This window comes from Macaca thibetana, chromosome 2 (assembly GCF_024542745.1).
Source record: "Macaca thibetana thibetana isolate TM-01 chromosome 2, ASM2454274v1, whole genome shotgun sequence".
Classification (NCBI taxonomy): Eukaryota; Metazoa; Chordata; class Mammalia; order Primates; family Cercopithecidae; genus Macaca; species Macaca thibetana.
The window spans coordinates 15,375,536-15,392,894 of record NC_065579.1 but is presented as its reverse complement, the minus strand read 5'-3'; the positions used below and the strand labels follow the sequence as shown (position 1 = coordinate 15,392,894).

Here is a 17,359-nt window from a genome sequence, read left to right as displayed (position 1 = left end):
GCATTTTAAAACTCTGTGGTGATATGCTGGTTACATTCTTCCTTAGACTAAAATTACAACCTGAATGCACTTAATGATACATATGTGTATTGTAATTTGTAAACATAACTCAAAACCCTGTATCTGAGTCAGGTCTTTTGTGGTTCGCCATTCAGACTTCATTTCTATTTGACAAGCGTTTATTTTAAGATTGCTTTGCGGAGCAGTTGTTTAACATTCAAGTGATCTATTAGTGTTAAGTCTTTAACCAGACTTGTTTTAAATGAGCTGTCTGTTAAGTAGAAAACCAAATATTATAGAAACTTAGATTTCCAATCCAACTTTGCAAAAATCAATGTAACTTAAATGTTGTCTTCACATATGTTTGTTTAACCTGTTTTTTTCCTTCAGTATTCATTTAGAAAAATAGTAACTGTGTGAATAAAATTTTTTAGTTACTCTTGATACTATTGTTTAGCAAGAACTGTAGACTTAATTGGTTGAGAAAAGAACATTTAGAGTAAATGAATGCTTTAGTAAGTTAATTATTTCTTAGCATATCACAAATACATGTAGAAAGAATAAGATCTGATTCTATAGCTTTATTCCTAGGTTATTAAAAGCAAACTTCTATGGAAGTAAGTTCTCATTAGGCTCTCTATATATATGTATACACACACATACATACATACATGCATGCATACATACATACAGGCTATGTATTGTAATCCATTTGGTTATTTTGTTGGCGATGTGGGTCAATTGGATGAAAGCCGAAGATGACTTATGTAAATAGCCAAACCATGCTTCAGAATTGTTTTATACATCAATCTAATTCTTACCATTAGTACTGTGGCTTCCTCTCCTCTTTCCTGGTGTCCAGATTGTCACAGTTAAAGGGCATTTTTTTCCTATTTAGCAAATATAACCATTATCAATTTTTAAAATGAGATTTTCGGCCCCTTCCCTTTTGTGTTGTAGGTGCTCCATACTTGCTTGCAGTGCCTATGTGGCTCTGGCTTTGGGTGATAACCTTATGGCTTTGAATCATGCAGATAAACTTCTTCAGCAGCCCAAGCTGTCAGGATCTCTTAAGTAAGTGTGACTTGCCCTGTGTGTCCCTGGTTTCTTTTGTTTTGAGGTTTCTCCTTGGTTTGTGGTTTATGTTGCTTCTTTTTATTCTTCCAGTGGAATATATATTTGTAAGGAAAGCAGCTGTTTAAATGAACTTTTTTTAAGCCATGCCTCAGCAGTGAAAATGTTTTCACTTGTGCTGTACTGAGCATTAGGAGACAAAAACTTCGGACTCTAGTGTCCACTTCTAGGCTTCACTGCAGCACTTTAATTCCCCAAATAAGTCAAGTCCTCAGGGAGAAGACCTACAAAAAAGGAGTTTGGTCAATGTGGTAAATCTACTTTGAGGGACCAGGTACAGTGGCTTACGCCTGTAATCCCAGCACTTTGGGAGGCCAAGGCAGGCAAATCACAAGGTCAGGAGTTCAAGACCAGCCTGGCCAACATGGTGAAACCCGCCTCTACTAAAAATACAAAAAATTAGCTGGGCATAGTGGCAGGTGCCTGTAGTCCCAGCTACTCAGGAGGCTAAGGCAGGAGAATTGCTTGAACCCAGGAGGCAGAAATTGCAGTGAGCCAAGATCACACCACTGCACTCTAGCCTAGGCTACAAAGCATGATTCTGTCTCAAAAATAATATTAATAATAAAATAAATAGACAAGAATTTTAAAATATCTTTCCAAGCTACTGTATCATTCCAAAATGAGCTAGTTTTAGTGAGACTCCAAATACTTCTTCGTTAATACCATTGTCATTCTAAAATTTTCCAAAGCACATTATCTTTTTCTTTTATCAAAATTGAGTAAAATACAGGCCAGATGTGGTGGCTCATGTCTGTAATCCCAGCACTTTGGGAGGCCGAGGTAGGCAGATCATTTGTGGTCCAGACCAGCCCAGCCAACATGGTAAAACCCCATCTCTACTAAAAATATTAAAATTAGCCAGGTGTGGTTGCAGGCGTCCATAATTCCAGCTACTCGGGAAGTTGAAACAGGAGAATCACTTCAGCCTGGGGGGCGGACGTTGCAGTGAGCCAAGGTTGCACCATTGCACTCCAGGCGGAGTGACACAGCAAGACTCCCTCTCAAAAAATAAAAATAAACTGCATACAGCTTGAAATTTTTGTGTGGTGCTGATCCTGGAAATTTTATCAAAAGCCACGAGTATTCTGCATAACATTAGAACGGTTGTTCTTTCATTCATCGTATAGGTATATACTTATAAATGCCGAAATATAACTACTTACTCTTTTGCTTTTTAGTGATCCCCAGACATACCTAGTGCTTTTTTTTAAAAAAAAAAAAAAAAAGATAATTAAGGCCAGGCATGGTGGCTCACACCTGTAATCCCAGCACTTTGGGAGGCCTACGCAGCAAATCATTTGAGGTCAGGAGTTGGAGACCAGCCTTGCCAATATGGTGAAACCCCATCTCTACTGAAAATACAAAAATTAGCCAGGCATGGGGGCGCACTCCTGTAATCCCAGTTACTCAGGAGGCTGAGGCGCGAGAATTGCTTGAGCCTGGGAGGCAGAAGCTGCAGTGAGCCGAGACTGTACCACTGTACTCCAAACTGGGTGACAGAGTGAGACTCCATCTCAAAAAAAAAGTAGTAAGAAATCATTCAACAATATAAGAGACTTTGTCACAATTCAAATATAAGGGAACTCCTGCTCTTCTGCAAGAAAATCTTGTCCAATATTCAGGCTTGGAGATGGGGAAGACCCTAATTTTCAGTTCAAGGCATTTGGGTTGCCTCTAAAGTACCTTCCATTCTTACCATTGCCCAACTCAAAATACCAATGTTGGGAATTGCAGCTCCTGCTGGTGTTCAGATTGTGGTGTATACGGCCATTATGAGAGAACTGGACTTTGTGTGTGTGTGTGACTGAGTCTCTCTCTGTGACCCACGCTAGAGTGCAGTGGCGCAATCTCAACTCACTGCAACCTCTGCTATCTGGGTTCAGGTGATTCTCCTGCCTCAGCCTCCCGAGTAGCTGGAACTACAGGAGCCCACCACCACACCCGGCTAATTTTTTTTTCTTTTTTCGAGACAGAGTTTCACTCTGTCACCTAGGCTGGAGTGCAGTGGCACGATCTCGGCTCACTGCAACCTCTGCCTCCCCGGTTCAAGCGATTCTCCTGCCTCAGCCTCCTGTGTAGCTGGGATTGCAGGCGCCGCCACTATGCCCTGCTAATTTTTTTTTTTTTTTTCTTTTTTTGAGATGGAGTTTCACAGGCATGAGCCACCGTGCCTGGCTAGTTTTTGTATTTGCTCTTATTGCCCAGGCTGAAGTGCAGTGGTGTGATCTTGGCTCATCACAACTTCTACCTCCTGGGTTCAAGCGATTCTCCTGCCTCATCCTCCCAAGTAGCTGGGATTACAGGCATGTACCACCACTCCCAGCTAATTTTGTATTTTTAGTAGAGACGGGGTTTCTCCATGTTGGTCAGGCTGGTCTCAAACTCCTGACCTCAGGTGATCTGCCCGTCTCGGCCTCCCAAAGTGCTGGAATTACAGGTGTGAGCCACCACGCCAAACCTGGAGAGCTTTAAAACTGTAAAAGTTTAGTTTGTGTTGTTCTTATGTAGAAAGTCATTAAGATTTTGAGCAGATCAGAAGGTCCCCAGTTAAAAAAAAAAAAAAAATCAGGCGTGGTGGCTCACGCCTGTAGTCCCAGCACTTTGGGAGGCCGTGGTGGATGGATCATGAGGTCAGGAGATTGATACCATCCTGGCCAACATGGTGAAACCCCGTCTCTACTAAAAATACAAAAAATTACCCGGGCATGGTGGCATGTGCCTGTTATCCCAGATACTCGGGAGGCTCAGATGGGAGAATCCCTTGAACCAGGGAGTCAGAGGTTGCAGTGAGCCAAGATCGTGCCATTGCACTCCAGCCTGGCAACACAGCAAGAGACTCCATCTCAAAAAGAAAAATAAAAAGAGAGAGAGAGAGACACATTTTTAGCAGGGATGAAGTATGTCTAAGGCTATTTTAATTTTGAAAAATTCCATCAGGTGATCATCAGGAAAATGGCTCAAAGTAAGAGACTGGAAGAAGTAGGCTGTTGTAAGCCAGGAGGGTGTGCATCTGACCTGGCATTCATGGGGATAAAATAGATGATGCGAAAGCAGGAAACCTTTCAAATAGAATCTGATCTGGCGCTCTGGTGCTTTTAGACTCTTCCAGCAGCGGAGACTGGAGGAATCTGATTCTCATGCTCTACACACGGGCATCTATTCTTGGATCTCTCTCTATAGAACAGCATAAATTTGCCAGTTGCGAACTACTTTCTGAATTGATATGTATACTTTGTTCTACTTAGCTAATATGAAAATTGTTATAGTACTTATATATTTTTTTAGAGACAGGGTCTCATTCCATGGCCCAGGCTGGAGTGCAGTGGCACAATCATAGCTTACTGTAGCCTTGAACTCCTGGGCTCAAGCAGTCCTCACACTCTGCCTCCCAAGTGCTGGGATTACACACATAAGCCACCACACCCAGCCTTAAGATGTTTTTAAAGAGATAAAATTTAAGTAACTCTTTTTTTTTTTTTTCTGATACAGAGTCTCGCTCTGTCGCCCAGGCTGGAGTACAGTGGCGTGACCTCGGCTCACTGCAAGCTCCGCCTCCTGAGTTCACGCCATTCTCCTGCCTCAGCCTCCCTAGTAGCTAGGACTACAGGCGCCCGCCACCTCGCCCAGCTAATTTTTTGTATTTTTAGTAGAGACGGGGTGTCACCATATTAACCAGGGTGGTCTCAATCTCCTGATCTCGTGATCCGCCCGTCTTGGCCTCCCAAAGTGCTGGGATTACTGGCATGAGCCACCACACCCGTCAAGTAACTCTTTATTTTTATTTATTTATTTATTTATTTTTGAGACGGTGTCTCACTCTGTCATTCAGGCTGAGGTACAGCATGATCACCGCTCACTGCAGCCTCAGTCTCCCAGGCTTAAGTGATTCTCCCATTTCAGCCTCCTGAGTAGCTGAGACTACAGGCATGTAGCACCACGCCCAGCTAGTTTTTGTATTTTTTTTGTAGAGACAGGGTTTTGCCATGTTGCCCACTGGGCTTAAGCAGTCCACCCACCTAGGCCTCTTGAAGTGTTGAGATTAAAGGCATGAGCCACTATACCCAGCCAGTTGATTCGTTTTACCTAAATAAATTTAGATTTCAATTTAAGGACATGAAATATGAGACATATATCCAATGTATAATAACATAATATGCCCAGCATGATTTTACCTTGGGTATTTTTGTAGTGTTGTACTTTTCAGTTTGGAATCTGTTTTTTCATTTTAGGTTTCTGGGACATTTATATGCTGCAGAAGCCCTCATCTCTCTCGACAGGATATCTGATGCCATTACTCACTTGAACCCGGAGAACGTCACTGATGTCTCCTTAGGGATCTCTTCAAATGAGCAGGACCAAGGTTAATGAGGACACCTTTGATCCGAACTGGTCACTGTTTCCATTTCCTTCCTGTCATAATTCAGGATGTGTGGAAATTTCAGGGCATGGTGGTAATGAGGAGAAAAGTTTTAGGTCGGCTTTCCACATTTTTGTTTGTATTTACTTTGTAGCAGTTGTTTGCTAAGTAGACCTGAGAGTTAATGGTCACATTGTCTAAATTTTCACTTTTGAAAGGCTGGTACTGTTAGAATGGTTAATGTGGTTCTGATACTGTTTATTTGTTTTCCTTTGGAGTGATTCTAAAATCCATAGGGGTGTAAAAATACTGCATTCAAGAGTCAGTTTCAGGCCGGGCGCAGTGGCTCACACCTGTAATCCCAGCACTTCGGGAGGCGGTAGCAGGAGGATCACTTGAGCCCAGGAGTTCGAGACCAGCCTGGGCAACCTAGTGAGACCCTGTCTCTATTTTAAAAATAAGGAGAGAAAAGTTTGTTTTAAATCATTGCTAAATTTTTAAATAATTGCCAGGCGTGGTGGCTCATGCCTCTAATCCCAACACTTTGGGAGGCCGAGGTGAGCAGATCACCTGAGGTCAGGAGTTCAGGACCAGCCTGGCCAACATAGTGAAACCCCGTCTTTACCAAAAATACAAAATTACTGGGACATGGTGGCATGTGTGTGTAATCCCAGCTACTCAGGAGGCTGAGACAGGAGAATCGCTTGAACTCAGGAGGTGGAGGTTGCAGTGAGCCAAGATCACGCCACTGCACTCCAGCCTGGGTGACAGAGTGACAATCTGTCTGGGGAAAAAAAAAAAATTAAATAATTTAAGCTGCGTGACATTCACTTTACTCAAGATTAGTGCTCAGGTTTGAGATGGTAGTGGGGTGGTAGCATTCTGACATCTTTTAATGGAATCTCCACTACGTGAAAAGTAAATAAATTGCTTTATATTAAATTTCCATTTCATAAAGAAAGTTAGGTTTTTAGAAAATATGCTCTCGGCTGGGCACAGTGGCTCACGCCTGTAATCCCAGCACTTTTGGAGGCCGTGGTGGGTGGATCACCTGAGGTCAGGAGTTTAAGACCAGCCTGACCAACATGGTGAAACCCTGTCTCTATTAAAAATACAAAATTAGCCAGGCATGGTGGTATGCCCCTGTAATCCCAGCTACTCAGGAGGCTGAGGCCAGAGAATCACTTGAACTCAAGAGGCGGAGGTTGCAGTGAGTCGCACCATTGCACTCCGGCCTGGGGCGGCAACAACAGCAAAACTCCATCTCCAAAAAAAAAACAAACAAACCAGCCTGACAAACATGGTGAAACCCCGTCTCCACTAAAAATACAAAAATTAGCCAGGCGTGGTGGCGCATGCCTGTAATCCTAGCTATTCAGGAGGCTGAGGCAGGAGAATCGCTTGAACCCAGGAGGTGGAGGTTGCAGTGAGCCGATATCGTGCCACCGCACTCCAGCCTGGGCAACAGAGCGAGGCTGCGTCTCAAAAAAAAAAAAAAAAAAGAAAAGGAAAGAAAATATGCCCTTTGCCTTCTGAGCCTGAGGAAAAAAAAAAGAAAATATGCTCTGTTGTTCTGCCCCTCAGATTTATTTTCATGTTTTTGTAGGATCAGACAAAGGTGAAAATGAAGCAATGGAATCCTGTAAGTAAGAAGTTTTGTGATACTTAAGTAGCGTGGCCTGCATTCCAAAAATTAGACTCTAAATCTTCTATGTTCGTTTTTCTGCCTGAGGAATACTGCTGTGCTGAGTGGCTCCTCAAGGCAATAGGTGGGGTTGCTCCTTTGTTGTTTGCACAGCCTCTACACCAGTGTCTACACTCTTTTTCCTCAGCTGGGAAGCGGGCCCCTCAGTGCTACCCCAGTTCCGTCAACTCTGCCAGGACTGTGATGCTGTTCAACCTTGGCAGTGCTTACTGCCTGAGGAGCGAATATGACAAAGCCCGAAAGTGTCTCCACCAGGTGAGTCCAGACTGGGAGGAACTGAACCTTGTAAAGCAGCCAACACAAGTTTGAGGTTTATATATTTTTTTTGTTATTTTGTTTGAGGCATCTGGTCAGTTTGTTAAACATTGGAATATCACTTTCCCAGATTTAAAAATATTCTTGCAACATAAACAACTGATCAGCATTGTAAATTAACCTAGACACTTAATGAAGAGTTTTTCTTGATGATTTTACTTAATTTTTTTTTTTTTTTTTTTTTTTTTTTTTTGCCGGGCACGGTGGCTCATGCCTCCCAGCATTTTGGGAGGCCGAGGTGGGCAAATCATGAGGTCAGAAGTTTGAGACCAGCCTGGCCAATATGGTGAAACCCCATCTCTACTAAAAAATACAAAAATTAGCCAGGTTGGTGACACGTGCCTGTAGTCCCAATTACTAAGGAAGCTGAGGCAGGAGAATCATTTGAATCCGGGAGGCGGAGGTTGCAGTGAGCCAAGATCGCGCCACTCCAACCTGGGCAACAGAGCGAGACTCTGTCTCAAAAAAAAAAAGAATGTTTAAATTTCAAATCAACAGAATAAAAAGCAACTTGGGGCCAGGCACAGTGGCTCACCCACACTCTGGGAGGCTGAGACAGGCAGATCACTTGAGTCCAGCAGTTTGAGACCAGCCTGGGCAACATAATGAGACCATAGCTCTACTAAAAATACCAAAAATTAGCCAGGCATGGTAGTGCATTCCTGTAGTCCCAGATACTTAGGAGACAGAGGTAGGAGGATCACCTGTGCCTGGGAGGTCAAGGCTGCAGTGAGCAAAGATCATGCCACTGCATTCCAGCCGGGGCAACTGGAGGGAGACCCTGTCCCAAAAAAAAAAAAAAAAAAAAACGAAGGAGTAACTTAACAGTTTTAATTATTAAAATTCCAAAAGATGGAAAACTGTCTAACAGATCACTTATATAAATAATAGTGCATCTGTACAGTTGAAGACAATGCAGCTATAAACTCTGGGTACTAAATTGAAAGATGTCCAAGACATACTAAATGAAAACAGCAAGGTGTGAAACAGTTTCTGTACAACCCTGTATACATGCATAAAAGATCTCTGAAAGGACACACCAAGAAACTGTGAATATTAGTTGTAGGGGTGGCAGGATGAATACTACATGGCTGGAGCAGTAGAACGGGAGACTTTTCAGTGTATACTCTTATGCTTTTAAATTTTAAATTGTGTAAATCTTTTTTTCAAAAAGTGAATTATAGACTGGGCGCAGTGGCTCACACCTGTAATCCCAACACTTCGGGAGGCCAAGGCGGGCAGATCCTGAGGTCAGGAGATCGAGACCATCCTGGCTAATACGGTGAAACCCCGTCTCTACTAACAATACAAAAAAATTAGCCAGGCGTGGTGGCATGTGCCTGTAGTCCCAGCTACTCGGGAGGCTGAGGCAGAAGAATAGCGTGAACCCAGGAGGCGGAGCTTGCAGTGAGCCAAGATCGTGCCACTGCACTCCAGCCTGGGCAACAGAGTGTGACTCTGTCTCAAAAAAAAAAAAAAAAAAGTGAATTATAAATCCACCTTTCAGAAAGCCAATACTAGAGAAACTCCATACATACTAAAGAAAGCTGCTGGCAAGGCCGGGCGTGGTGGCTCACGCCTGTAATCCCTGCACTTTGGGAGGCCAACGCAGGCAGATCCTGAAGTCAGGAGATCGAGACCATCCTGGTTAACACGGTGAAACCCTGTCTCTACTAAAAATACAAAAAATTAGCCGGGCGTGGTGGCAGACACCTGTAGTCCCAGCAACCTGGGAGACTGAGGCAGGAGAATGGCGTGAACCCGGGAGGCAGAGCTTGCAGTGAGCCAAGATTGTGCCACTGCACTCCAGCCTGGGCGACAGAGCGAGACTCCATCTCAAAAAAAAAAGAAAGAAAAAAAAGAAAGCTGCCAGCAATACATAACTAAAATAAACCTCTGAATTCTACCGCTGAAATGGTGCATCATGAAGCTTCAAGGAAGATTTTGATCGGATCTCTTTAGGTCACCTGCCAATCCCTGGACCAGTCATGGGCATGGAGCCATACCTGTCGTAGGGGACTAGGTATCACCATTGGCAGCCCCAGAGGAATCTCACAAAATTAGAAATAATTCCTCAAAAGGACATTCATCCAGCAAATATCTGTTGAGTACTTACTTCTGAGCTAACCCATGGGAATAAGACTGCAAATAAGCAGACATGCTACAACCTTGCCCTTGTTTGTAGACCTTTGCAGTTAGGAGACACCTTCCTAAAAAGGGAATTGCCACGCAATTCAGAGGGTATGCAGGATTTTAAGACTTCTGATCTAGAAAGTTTGTATCAAATGGTCCATTCTCCAGCAGCACTTGAGAAGGCCCACATCCCCACATGCTTGCCACAGCAACTCAAGTTGAAATTAAACCTCTTCTCAGGAGATAGGGTGGCTTTCAGCCGGACGCGGTGACTCACGCCTGGAATCCCAGCACTTTAGGAGGCTGAGGCGGGCAGATCACCTGAGGTCGGGAGTTTGAGACCAGCCTGACCAACATGGAGAAACCCTGTCTCTACTAAAAATGCAAAAATTAGCTGAGTGTGGTGGCTCATGGTTGTAAGCTCAGCTACTTGGGAGGCTGAGGCAGGGGAATTGCTTGAACCCAGGAGGCGGAGGTTGCAGTGAGCCGAGATCGTGCCATTGCACTCCATCCTGGGCAACAAGAGCGAAACTCCATCTCAAAAAAAAAAAAAAAAGCCTATGTGACTTTCACATAGGTTCCTGCTTATGTAAGCAACCTTGTTGTGCCTAGAAGTGATGATGCTTTACCATGTGGAAAATAACTACAAATTCTATTTAGTCAACTTAATGGCATCTGGTCAGCATGTCTGATCCCAAATCAGACAAGTTAAGTCACAGACTGTCCAGGGTAACATGTTTGATACTATCTAGGCATTGAGTGTATGAGTTAAACCAGTAAGAGTTACAATGTTTCAGTCTTCCCAGTAGCAAGGCTAGGATGTTTAACAGCCCCTCTCAAAGTGCCCCCAGACCCCAATCACTGCAGCAAACAGAGCTTTTGATCTAAAGTTACAGTGTGTACAGTCCAGCTCAGGTTCTCATACAGCAGGTGGCCATGGCTGCTGCCACGCTGGGAGAGACAGATGGGGTCAGGCCTGGTTCGGGGTCTGAAGGGGGTCTTGTTTTGGTCCCTTGGTTTTTAGGTTAATCCAATGGCTGGAACTTTGTTAATTGGGAGGCCCACCCTGCCTGGGAGGGAAGAACAGTAATGAAGAGTTGGAAAGGGCTCCAAGTAGATGTTTCCAAGGTTGCCTGCCCACTGCTAACCATTCTGAACAGCCAGTAAGCAAAATGCCATTAAGTATCATAAAGATGTTGTCTTGAATTCTTGTATTTTAAAAAAAGCTTCAGACTAGTCATTGCAAAAAAATAGTAAATAAAATGTGTTACTAGCCACTTGGATGGAAAATAGAGATTTTAGTATCCACAAAATGGGCCTGGCACAGTGGCTCATGTCTGTAATCCCAGCACTTTGGGAGGCCAAGGCGGGTGGATCATCTGAGGTGAGGAGTTCAAGACCAGCCTGGACAACATGGTGAAACCCCATCTCTACTAAAAATACAAAAAATTAGCCGGGCATGGTGGCAGGAGCCTGTAATCCCAGCTACTTAGGAGACTGAGGCAGGAGAATAGCTTGAACCCAGGAGGCAGAGGTTGCAATGAGCCGAGACCGTGCAGTTGCAGTCCAGCCTGGGCAACAAGAGCAAAACTCCGTCTCAAAAAAAAAATCCACAAAATGGTGTAAAGACAATCTTGCCTATACAGCTTACCTAGAAAGCTAGGCTTAGATGTATAAAATTTCATTTTCTGAAAAGAGTTGTTATACCTCAGTGATGTGGCGAGAGGAATAAAAGCTCCCCCACCTCATTCATGAGGAACTTTTTAGAAGCACGTGCTCTGGGCAAGATGCCCCACTAGTCTGGGATTTCTCCTGATGCTGCCAGAAACCAACCTAGTACACGTTTCTGGTTCTCCCCAACATCTCCCACATTCAAGCTTCTACTTAGACCTTCAGTACCATTTCTCCCCATTTTCTGCCTATGAGATATCTACCCTGCAAGGACTAAAGCAGGCCTCCATTACCCCAAAGCTCTATTTGAAAGAAACTTCTTTTCTTTCCATATTCACAGCACATTCACTGCCTTTCTCCCTGGTATTTATGTAACTTTGTTTGGATTACTGTTAGTTATTTGCATGGTTGTTTATTATCAGGGGAAGTCCCTGACTTATCTCCATACCCACCTCTGGTCAGTAAGTATTTGTAGAAGTCCATTATCTGATTAGATTAAGAGAAGAGGCAGAGCTGTCTGGAAGCAATGAGCAACTAAAACTAGATGGGGAAATACAAGTTGATAATAAGGTGAGGAATATTTTGGCTATAACCCAAAGAGGCCCAGACTGAAGAAATAAACCTGTAATTTCAGCACTTTTGTCCAGAGCAGTTCAGGCTTCTTTTCTCAGGACTGGATCAGAGAGAAACTGCTGGCCGATGCTGCGGCTCTTTCTCAGATCTAAGGGCAGCATGGTGCCTAAACTAGTAAATTATTTTATTGGACTAAATTGTACTGTGTTTCAGTCCTTAAGAATGGGGACACCAAACATGCTATGTGGTACATTTTTTCTGTATTACTATTTACGTTTGAATTGTTATTCCTGACATTGACAACTTACAGTTTATAATACTGAGGTGTTACTTAGGAAAACAAATGGGCCTGCAGATTTTTATGTAAATGCAACTGTGTGTGTCTGTTGTGAAAGCCACCAGCAGACTTGCATGGTTGATTGTAGTATCAGGGTGTCCAGTCACACATCTCAAAACCCAGAGTATTACATGTCTAGCTTAATTGGTAGGTTTTAAGACAAAAGGAGCTGAGGCTCATCACAGCAAAACAACAGGTAGTCCCTAGGAAGTCACGAGGGAATGAGCTTGAATAAATTTGTTACCTTGTTGGTTGGCAGATGTACTTGGAGTGTGTATCTTAAGCTGTTGGTTTTTCATGGGCATCTTTCTGTTTTGAGCAAAGGCGGCTTCAATGATCCATCCTAAAGAGGTGCCCCCTGAGGCCATCTTGCTGGCAGTCTACCTTGAGCTGCAGAATGGTGAGTAATTCTCTCTGTTTAGGACTGTATCCCTTCAACGAGCCCGACATTTTTTGGTTGGGGGACAGGGTCTCACTGTGTTGCCCAGGCTGGAGTGCAGTGGTACCATCAGAGCTTACTGCAGCCTCCAAACTCCTGGGCTCAAGCAGCCTTCCCACCTCAGCCTCCTAGGTAACTGGGACTACAGGTGCACACCACTGAGCCCAACTAATTTTTTTTAATTTTTTGTAGAGATGTGGTCTCGCTTTGTTGCCCAGGCTGCTCTCAAACTCATGGGCTCAAGCAATCCTCCCATCTTACCCTCCCTAGTAGCTGGGATGACAAGCATAAGCCACCATGCCCAGCCAAGGCTGGGATTTTTAATGTCTGTTTTTTCTCTTCAGATTCAAAACTGCCTTCCTTGAAGATATGACCCATCAAATTCTGTTTTGTTTTGTTTTTTTTTTGAGATGGAGTCATGCTGTGTCACCCAGGCTAGAGTGCAGTGGCACTATCTCAGCTCACTGCAACCTCCGCCTCCCGGGTTCAAGGTTCAAGAGATTCTCCTGACTCAGCCTCTCAAGTAGCTGGGATTACAGGTGCCAGGTGCCCGCCACCGTGCCTGGTTAATTTTTGTATTTTTAGTAATTTAATCCTGGGATTACAGGAGTGAGCCAGAGCGGATGACCCATCAAATTCTTCTACATAAAAATATAGTTAGGAGCTGGGCGCAGTGGTGCATGCCTATAATACCAGCACTTTGGGAGGCTGAGGTGGGCTGATCACCAGAGTCCAGGAGTTTAAGACCAACTTGGGCAACATGGCAAAACCCCATCTCTACAAAAAATACAAAAATTAGCTGAGTGTGGTGATGTGCACCTGTAGTTCCAGCTACTCGGAAGGCTGAGATAGGAGGATCACTTGAGCCCTGGAGGTTGAGGCTGCAGTGAGCTGAGATCATGCCAAAATGAGACCTTGTCTAAACAAATAATAATGGGCCGGGCGCAGTGGTTCATACCTGTAATCCCAGCATTGGGAGGCCGACGCAGGTGGATCATTTGAGGTCAGGAGTTTGAAACTGGCCTAGCCAACATGGTGAAACCCCATCTCTACTAAAAATACAAAAATTAGCCAGGCGTGCTAGTGCACGCCTGTAATCCCAGGTATTCAGGAGGCTAAAGCAGGAGAATCGCTTGAGCCTGGGAGGTGGGAGGTTGCGGTGAGCCGAGACACGCCACTGCACTCCAGTCTGGGCGACAGAGTGAGACCCTGTCTCAAATAGTAATAATAAAAAATATCTATATCTAGATAGATAGATTGACTGATAGATATAGTTGGGGAGTTTTTGGTATCCTACAAATACTCCTTACAAGTTAAGCTTATCTCCTTTTATCTGAGAAAATACAGAATCATAACTTCTGACACTTAATTATAATTAATCCCTATTAACCTTTCTCATAGGCAGCTAAATGACTAATTGAGAACATGAGTTAGACTGTAGTTGCTTTGAGTTGTACACCATAGTATTTTGAACACATATATTAACAAGTTTTACAGTAAGCCAGTTCTTGCTGAGAATTATTTATTCAAACATAAATTCAGGTCATGCCTCTAGGGCATATACGATCTGCAAGATGTATCTCACTAGAAGAAAGGCTGTCGGCTCTAGATATGAGATGGCATGAAGTAGAAAAGAGACATGAATGAGAGAGATTAGAAGGGACAGAAATAGGCCGGGTGCAGTGGCTCACTCACGCCTGTAATCCCAACACTTGGGAGGCCGAGGCGGGCGGATCACGAGGTCAGGAGATCGAGACCATCCTGGCTAACATGGTGAAAATAAATGTTATTTTCTCTGTCTCTACTAAAAATACACAAAATTAGCTGGGCGTGTTGGCACACAGTTGTAGTTCCAGCTACTCAGGAGGCTAAGGCAGGAGAATTGCTTGAATCCTGGAGGCGGAGGGAGATCGTGCCACCACACTCCAGCCTGGACGACAGAGCAAGACTCTGTCTCAAAAAACAAAAAAGGGACAGAAATGAAGTCACAGCCAGGCGTGGAGTCCTAGCTACTCTGGAGGCTGAGGCAGGAAGATTGCTTAAGGCCAAGAGTTCAAGGCTATAGTGTGCAGTATTGCTCCTATGAACAGTCACTGCACTCCAGCCTGGGCAACATAGTGAGACCCTGTCTCTTTTTTAAAAAATAAAAAATAAAAAAAGGCTGGGCACAGTAGCTCATGCCTGTAATCCCAGCTACTCTGGAAGCTGAGGCAGGAGAATCGCTTGAACCTCGGAGATGGAGGTTGCAGTGAGCCATAATCACCCCACTGCACTCCAGCCTGGGCCGCAGAACAAGACTCTGTCTCAAAGAAAACCCAGTGTTCAAAGGCATAACTCCTTGTTGACCATGGGAACTCTTACAAGGCTCCCCTTTTTTTTTAATAGCTGAAGAAGGGGTCTTAAGTGCCTGGCACCCAGCCAGACTTAGCCTCCTTAAAGATGTGATTAGGGTTAGTGCATTGCCCTAGATTGTTTCATTGTTTTTTGTTTTGAGATAGGGTCTCAGTTTGTCACCCAGGCTGGAATGTAGTGGCGTGATCTCAGCTCACTGCAGCCTTGACCTCCCAGGTTCAAGCAGCCCTCCTGCCTCAGCCCCCCACATAGCTGGGACTACAGACATACACCACCACGCCCAGCTAATTTTTGTATTTTTTCTAGAGACAGGGTTTCACCATGTTACCCAACCTGGTCTCAAACTCCTGAGCCCAGACGATCTGCCCACCTCGGCCTCCCAAAGTGCTAGGGTTACAGATGTGAACCAACCCTCCGAGCTGATCGTTTCTTTTATACAGCCCACCTATAACAAGTTCTCTATCTGGGCTGTACCTTAGAATCACTGGGAAACTTTTAAAAATTCCATTGCCTGGCCGGGCGCGGTGGCTCACGCCTGTAATCCCAGCACTTTGGGAGTTCAAGGCGGGCAGATCACGAGATCAGGAGATCGAGACCATCCTGGCTAACATGGTGAAACCCCGTTTCTACTAAAAATACAAAAAATTAGCTGGGCGTGGTGGCGGGCGCCTGTAGTCCCAGCTACTCGGGAGGCTGAGGCAGGAGAATGGCGTGAACCCGGGAGGCGGAGGCTGCAGTGAACCTAGATGGTGCCCCTACACTCCAGCCTGGGGACAGAGGGAGACTCCGTCTCAAAAAAAAAAAAGTTCCATTGCCCGGGCCATGCCCTACATCACTTAAATTGGAATTTCTGGGGATAGGATGGAGGCTTTATGGGATTCCAGTGTACAGCCAAGGCTGCAGATGACGGCTCTTCTAGATCATCTTTTACCTCCCTAGCAGGATTCTCATGGCTTGCTTTGTGTGTGGTAGTATTGTTGCTTGCTTTTTTAACGGGAAGTGTTTTTATAGGTAATACTCAGCTGGCCTTACAGATCATCAAAAGGAATCAGCTGCTCCCTGCAGTGAAAACACACTCTGAAGTGAGAAAGAAGCCAGTGTTTCAGCCTGTCCACCCGATCCAGCCCATCCAGATGCCGGCTTTCACCACTGTGCAGAGAAAGTGATACTTCGCTTTTGGAAAACTGTTACCTGAGACCCAGGGGAGTATTTACTGGCCATTTTACTTGTATCACAGCAGAATGAATAAAAGATGGTGAAGGCTGTTAATTTTGAGACGGTTCTACCCCTGACTTTTTGCCAAAAGCTTACTTAAAATTAAGGATTTACTAAGTCATCATCAGCTGTTTTTCTTTTGTTTTTTTTTTGTTTTGTTTTGAGACGGAATCTCACTCTGTTGCCCAGGCTGGAGTGCAGTGGCCAGATCTCAGCTCACTGCAAGCTCCGCCTCCCGGGTTTACGCCATTCTCCTGCCTCAGCCTCCCGCGTAGCTGGGACTACAGGCGCCCGCCACCTCGCCCAGCTAGTTTTTTTGTACTTTTTAGTAGAGACGGGGTTTCACCGTGTTCGCCAGGATGGTCTCAATCTCCTGACCTTGTGATCCACCCGTCTCGGCCTCCCAAAGTGCTGGGATTACAGGCTTGAGCCACCGCGCCCGGCCTGCTGTTTTTCTTAATTTCAGCCAGACTATTAATTTTGAGACATTATGTAATATATGCCATAGGCAATTAAAACATAATTTTATCAGAAGTCTTTTCTTGACTCTTAGATTATTTTAGCATCTGAGGTTTTGTGTTAATGTTTAAAATTGACAAAGAAGAATATCAACAGTAGATAAATAGCCAATTCAGAAGCTGACCTGGGAGTAAAGGGGAGGGAAAGAGAGTTGATGTGTTTTATGTCTAGTGTGATGACTGAAAAGACGAGAAAATGTGTTGAGAAATTTGGTTAAGAAGACACAACTGGGCCAGGCACAGTGGCTCATCCCTATAATCCCAGCACTTTGGGAGGCTGAGGCAAGCAGATTCCTTGAGCTCAGGAGTTCGAGACCAGCCTGGCCAACATGGTGAAACCCCATCTCTACTAAAAATACAAAAATTAGCCAGGTGTGGTGGCACATGCCTGTAGTCCCAGCTACTCAGGAGGCTGAGGCAGGAAAATCACTTGAACCTGGGAGGTGGAGGTTGCAGTGAGCTGAGATTACACCACTGCACTCCAGCCTGGGCAACAGAACAAGACAGTCTCAAAAAAAGACACAACTGATCTGTTAGGAATCATTTGCTTAAAAAGTGCAAATACAACAGGGTTCAGTGTACTGGCCTTGTTCACTCTCCTAGGTTC

General features: G+C 44.5%; 2 protein-coding genes across 6 annotated transcripts in view; one reads left to right on the top strand and one right to left on the bottom strand.

Annotated features, from left to right (window-relative positions):
• CNOT10 (CCR4-NOT transcription complex subunit 10) overlaps positions 1-16,288 on the top strand; it is a 98,830-nt gene extending 82,542 nt beyond the window's left edge. For all 5 annotated transcript variants that reach the window (XM_050779381.1, XM_050779380.1, XM_050779379.1 and 2 more), the window contains 6 exons: positions 961-1,074; positions 5,367-5,497; positions 7,101-7,136; positions 7,327-7,454; positions 12,553-12,628; positions 16,031-16,288. In XM_050779381.1, coding sequence (XP_050635338.1) covers positions 961-1,074; positions 5,367-5,497; positions 7,101-7,136; positions 7,327-7,454; positions 12,553-12,628; positions 16,031-16,185 — 640 coding nt within the window. In that variant the 3' untranslated portion in view covers positions 16,186-16,288. The remainder of the gene's footprint in view (positions 1-960; positions 1,075-5,366; positions 5,498-7,100; positions 7,137-7,326; positions 7,455-12,552; positions 12,629-16,030) is intronic.
• DYNC1LI1 (dynein cytoplasmic 1 light intermediate chain 1) overlaps positions 1-17,359 on the bottom strand; it is a 354,482-nt gene that overhangs the window by 246,426 nt on the left and 90,697 nt on the right. The window lies entirely within an intron of this gene.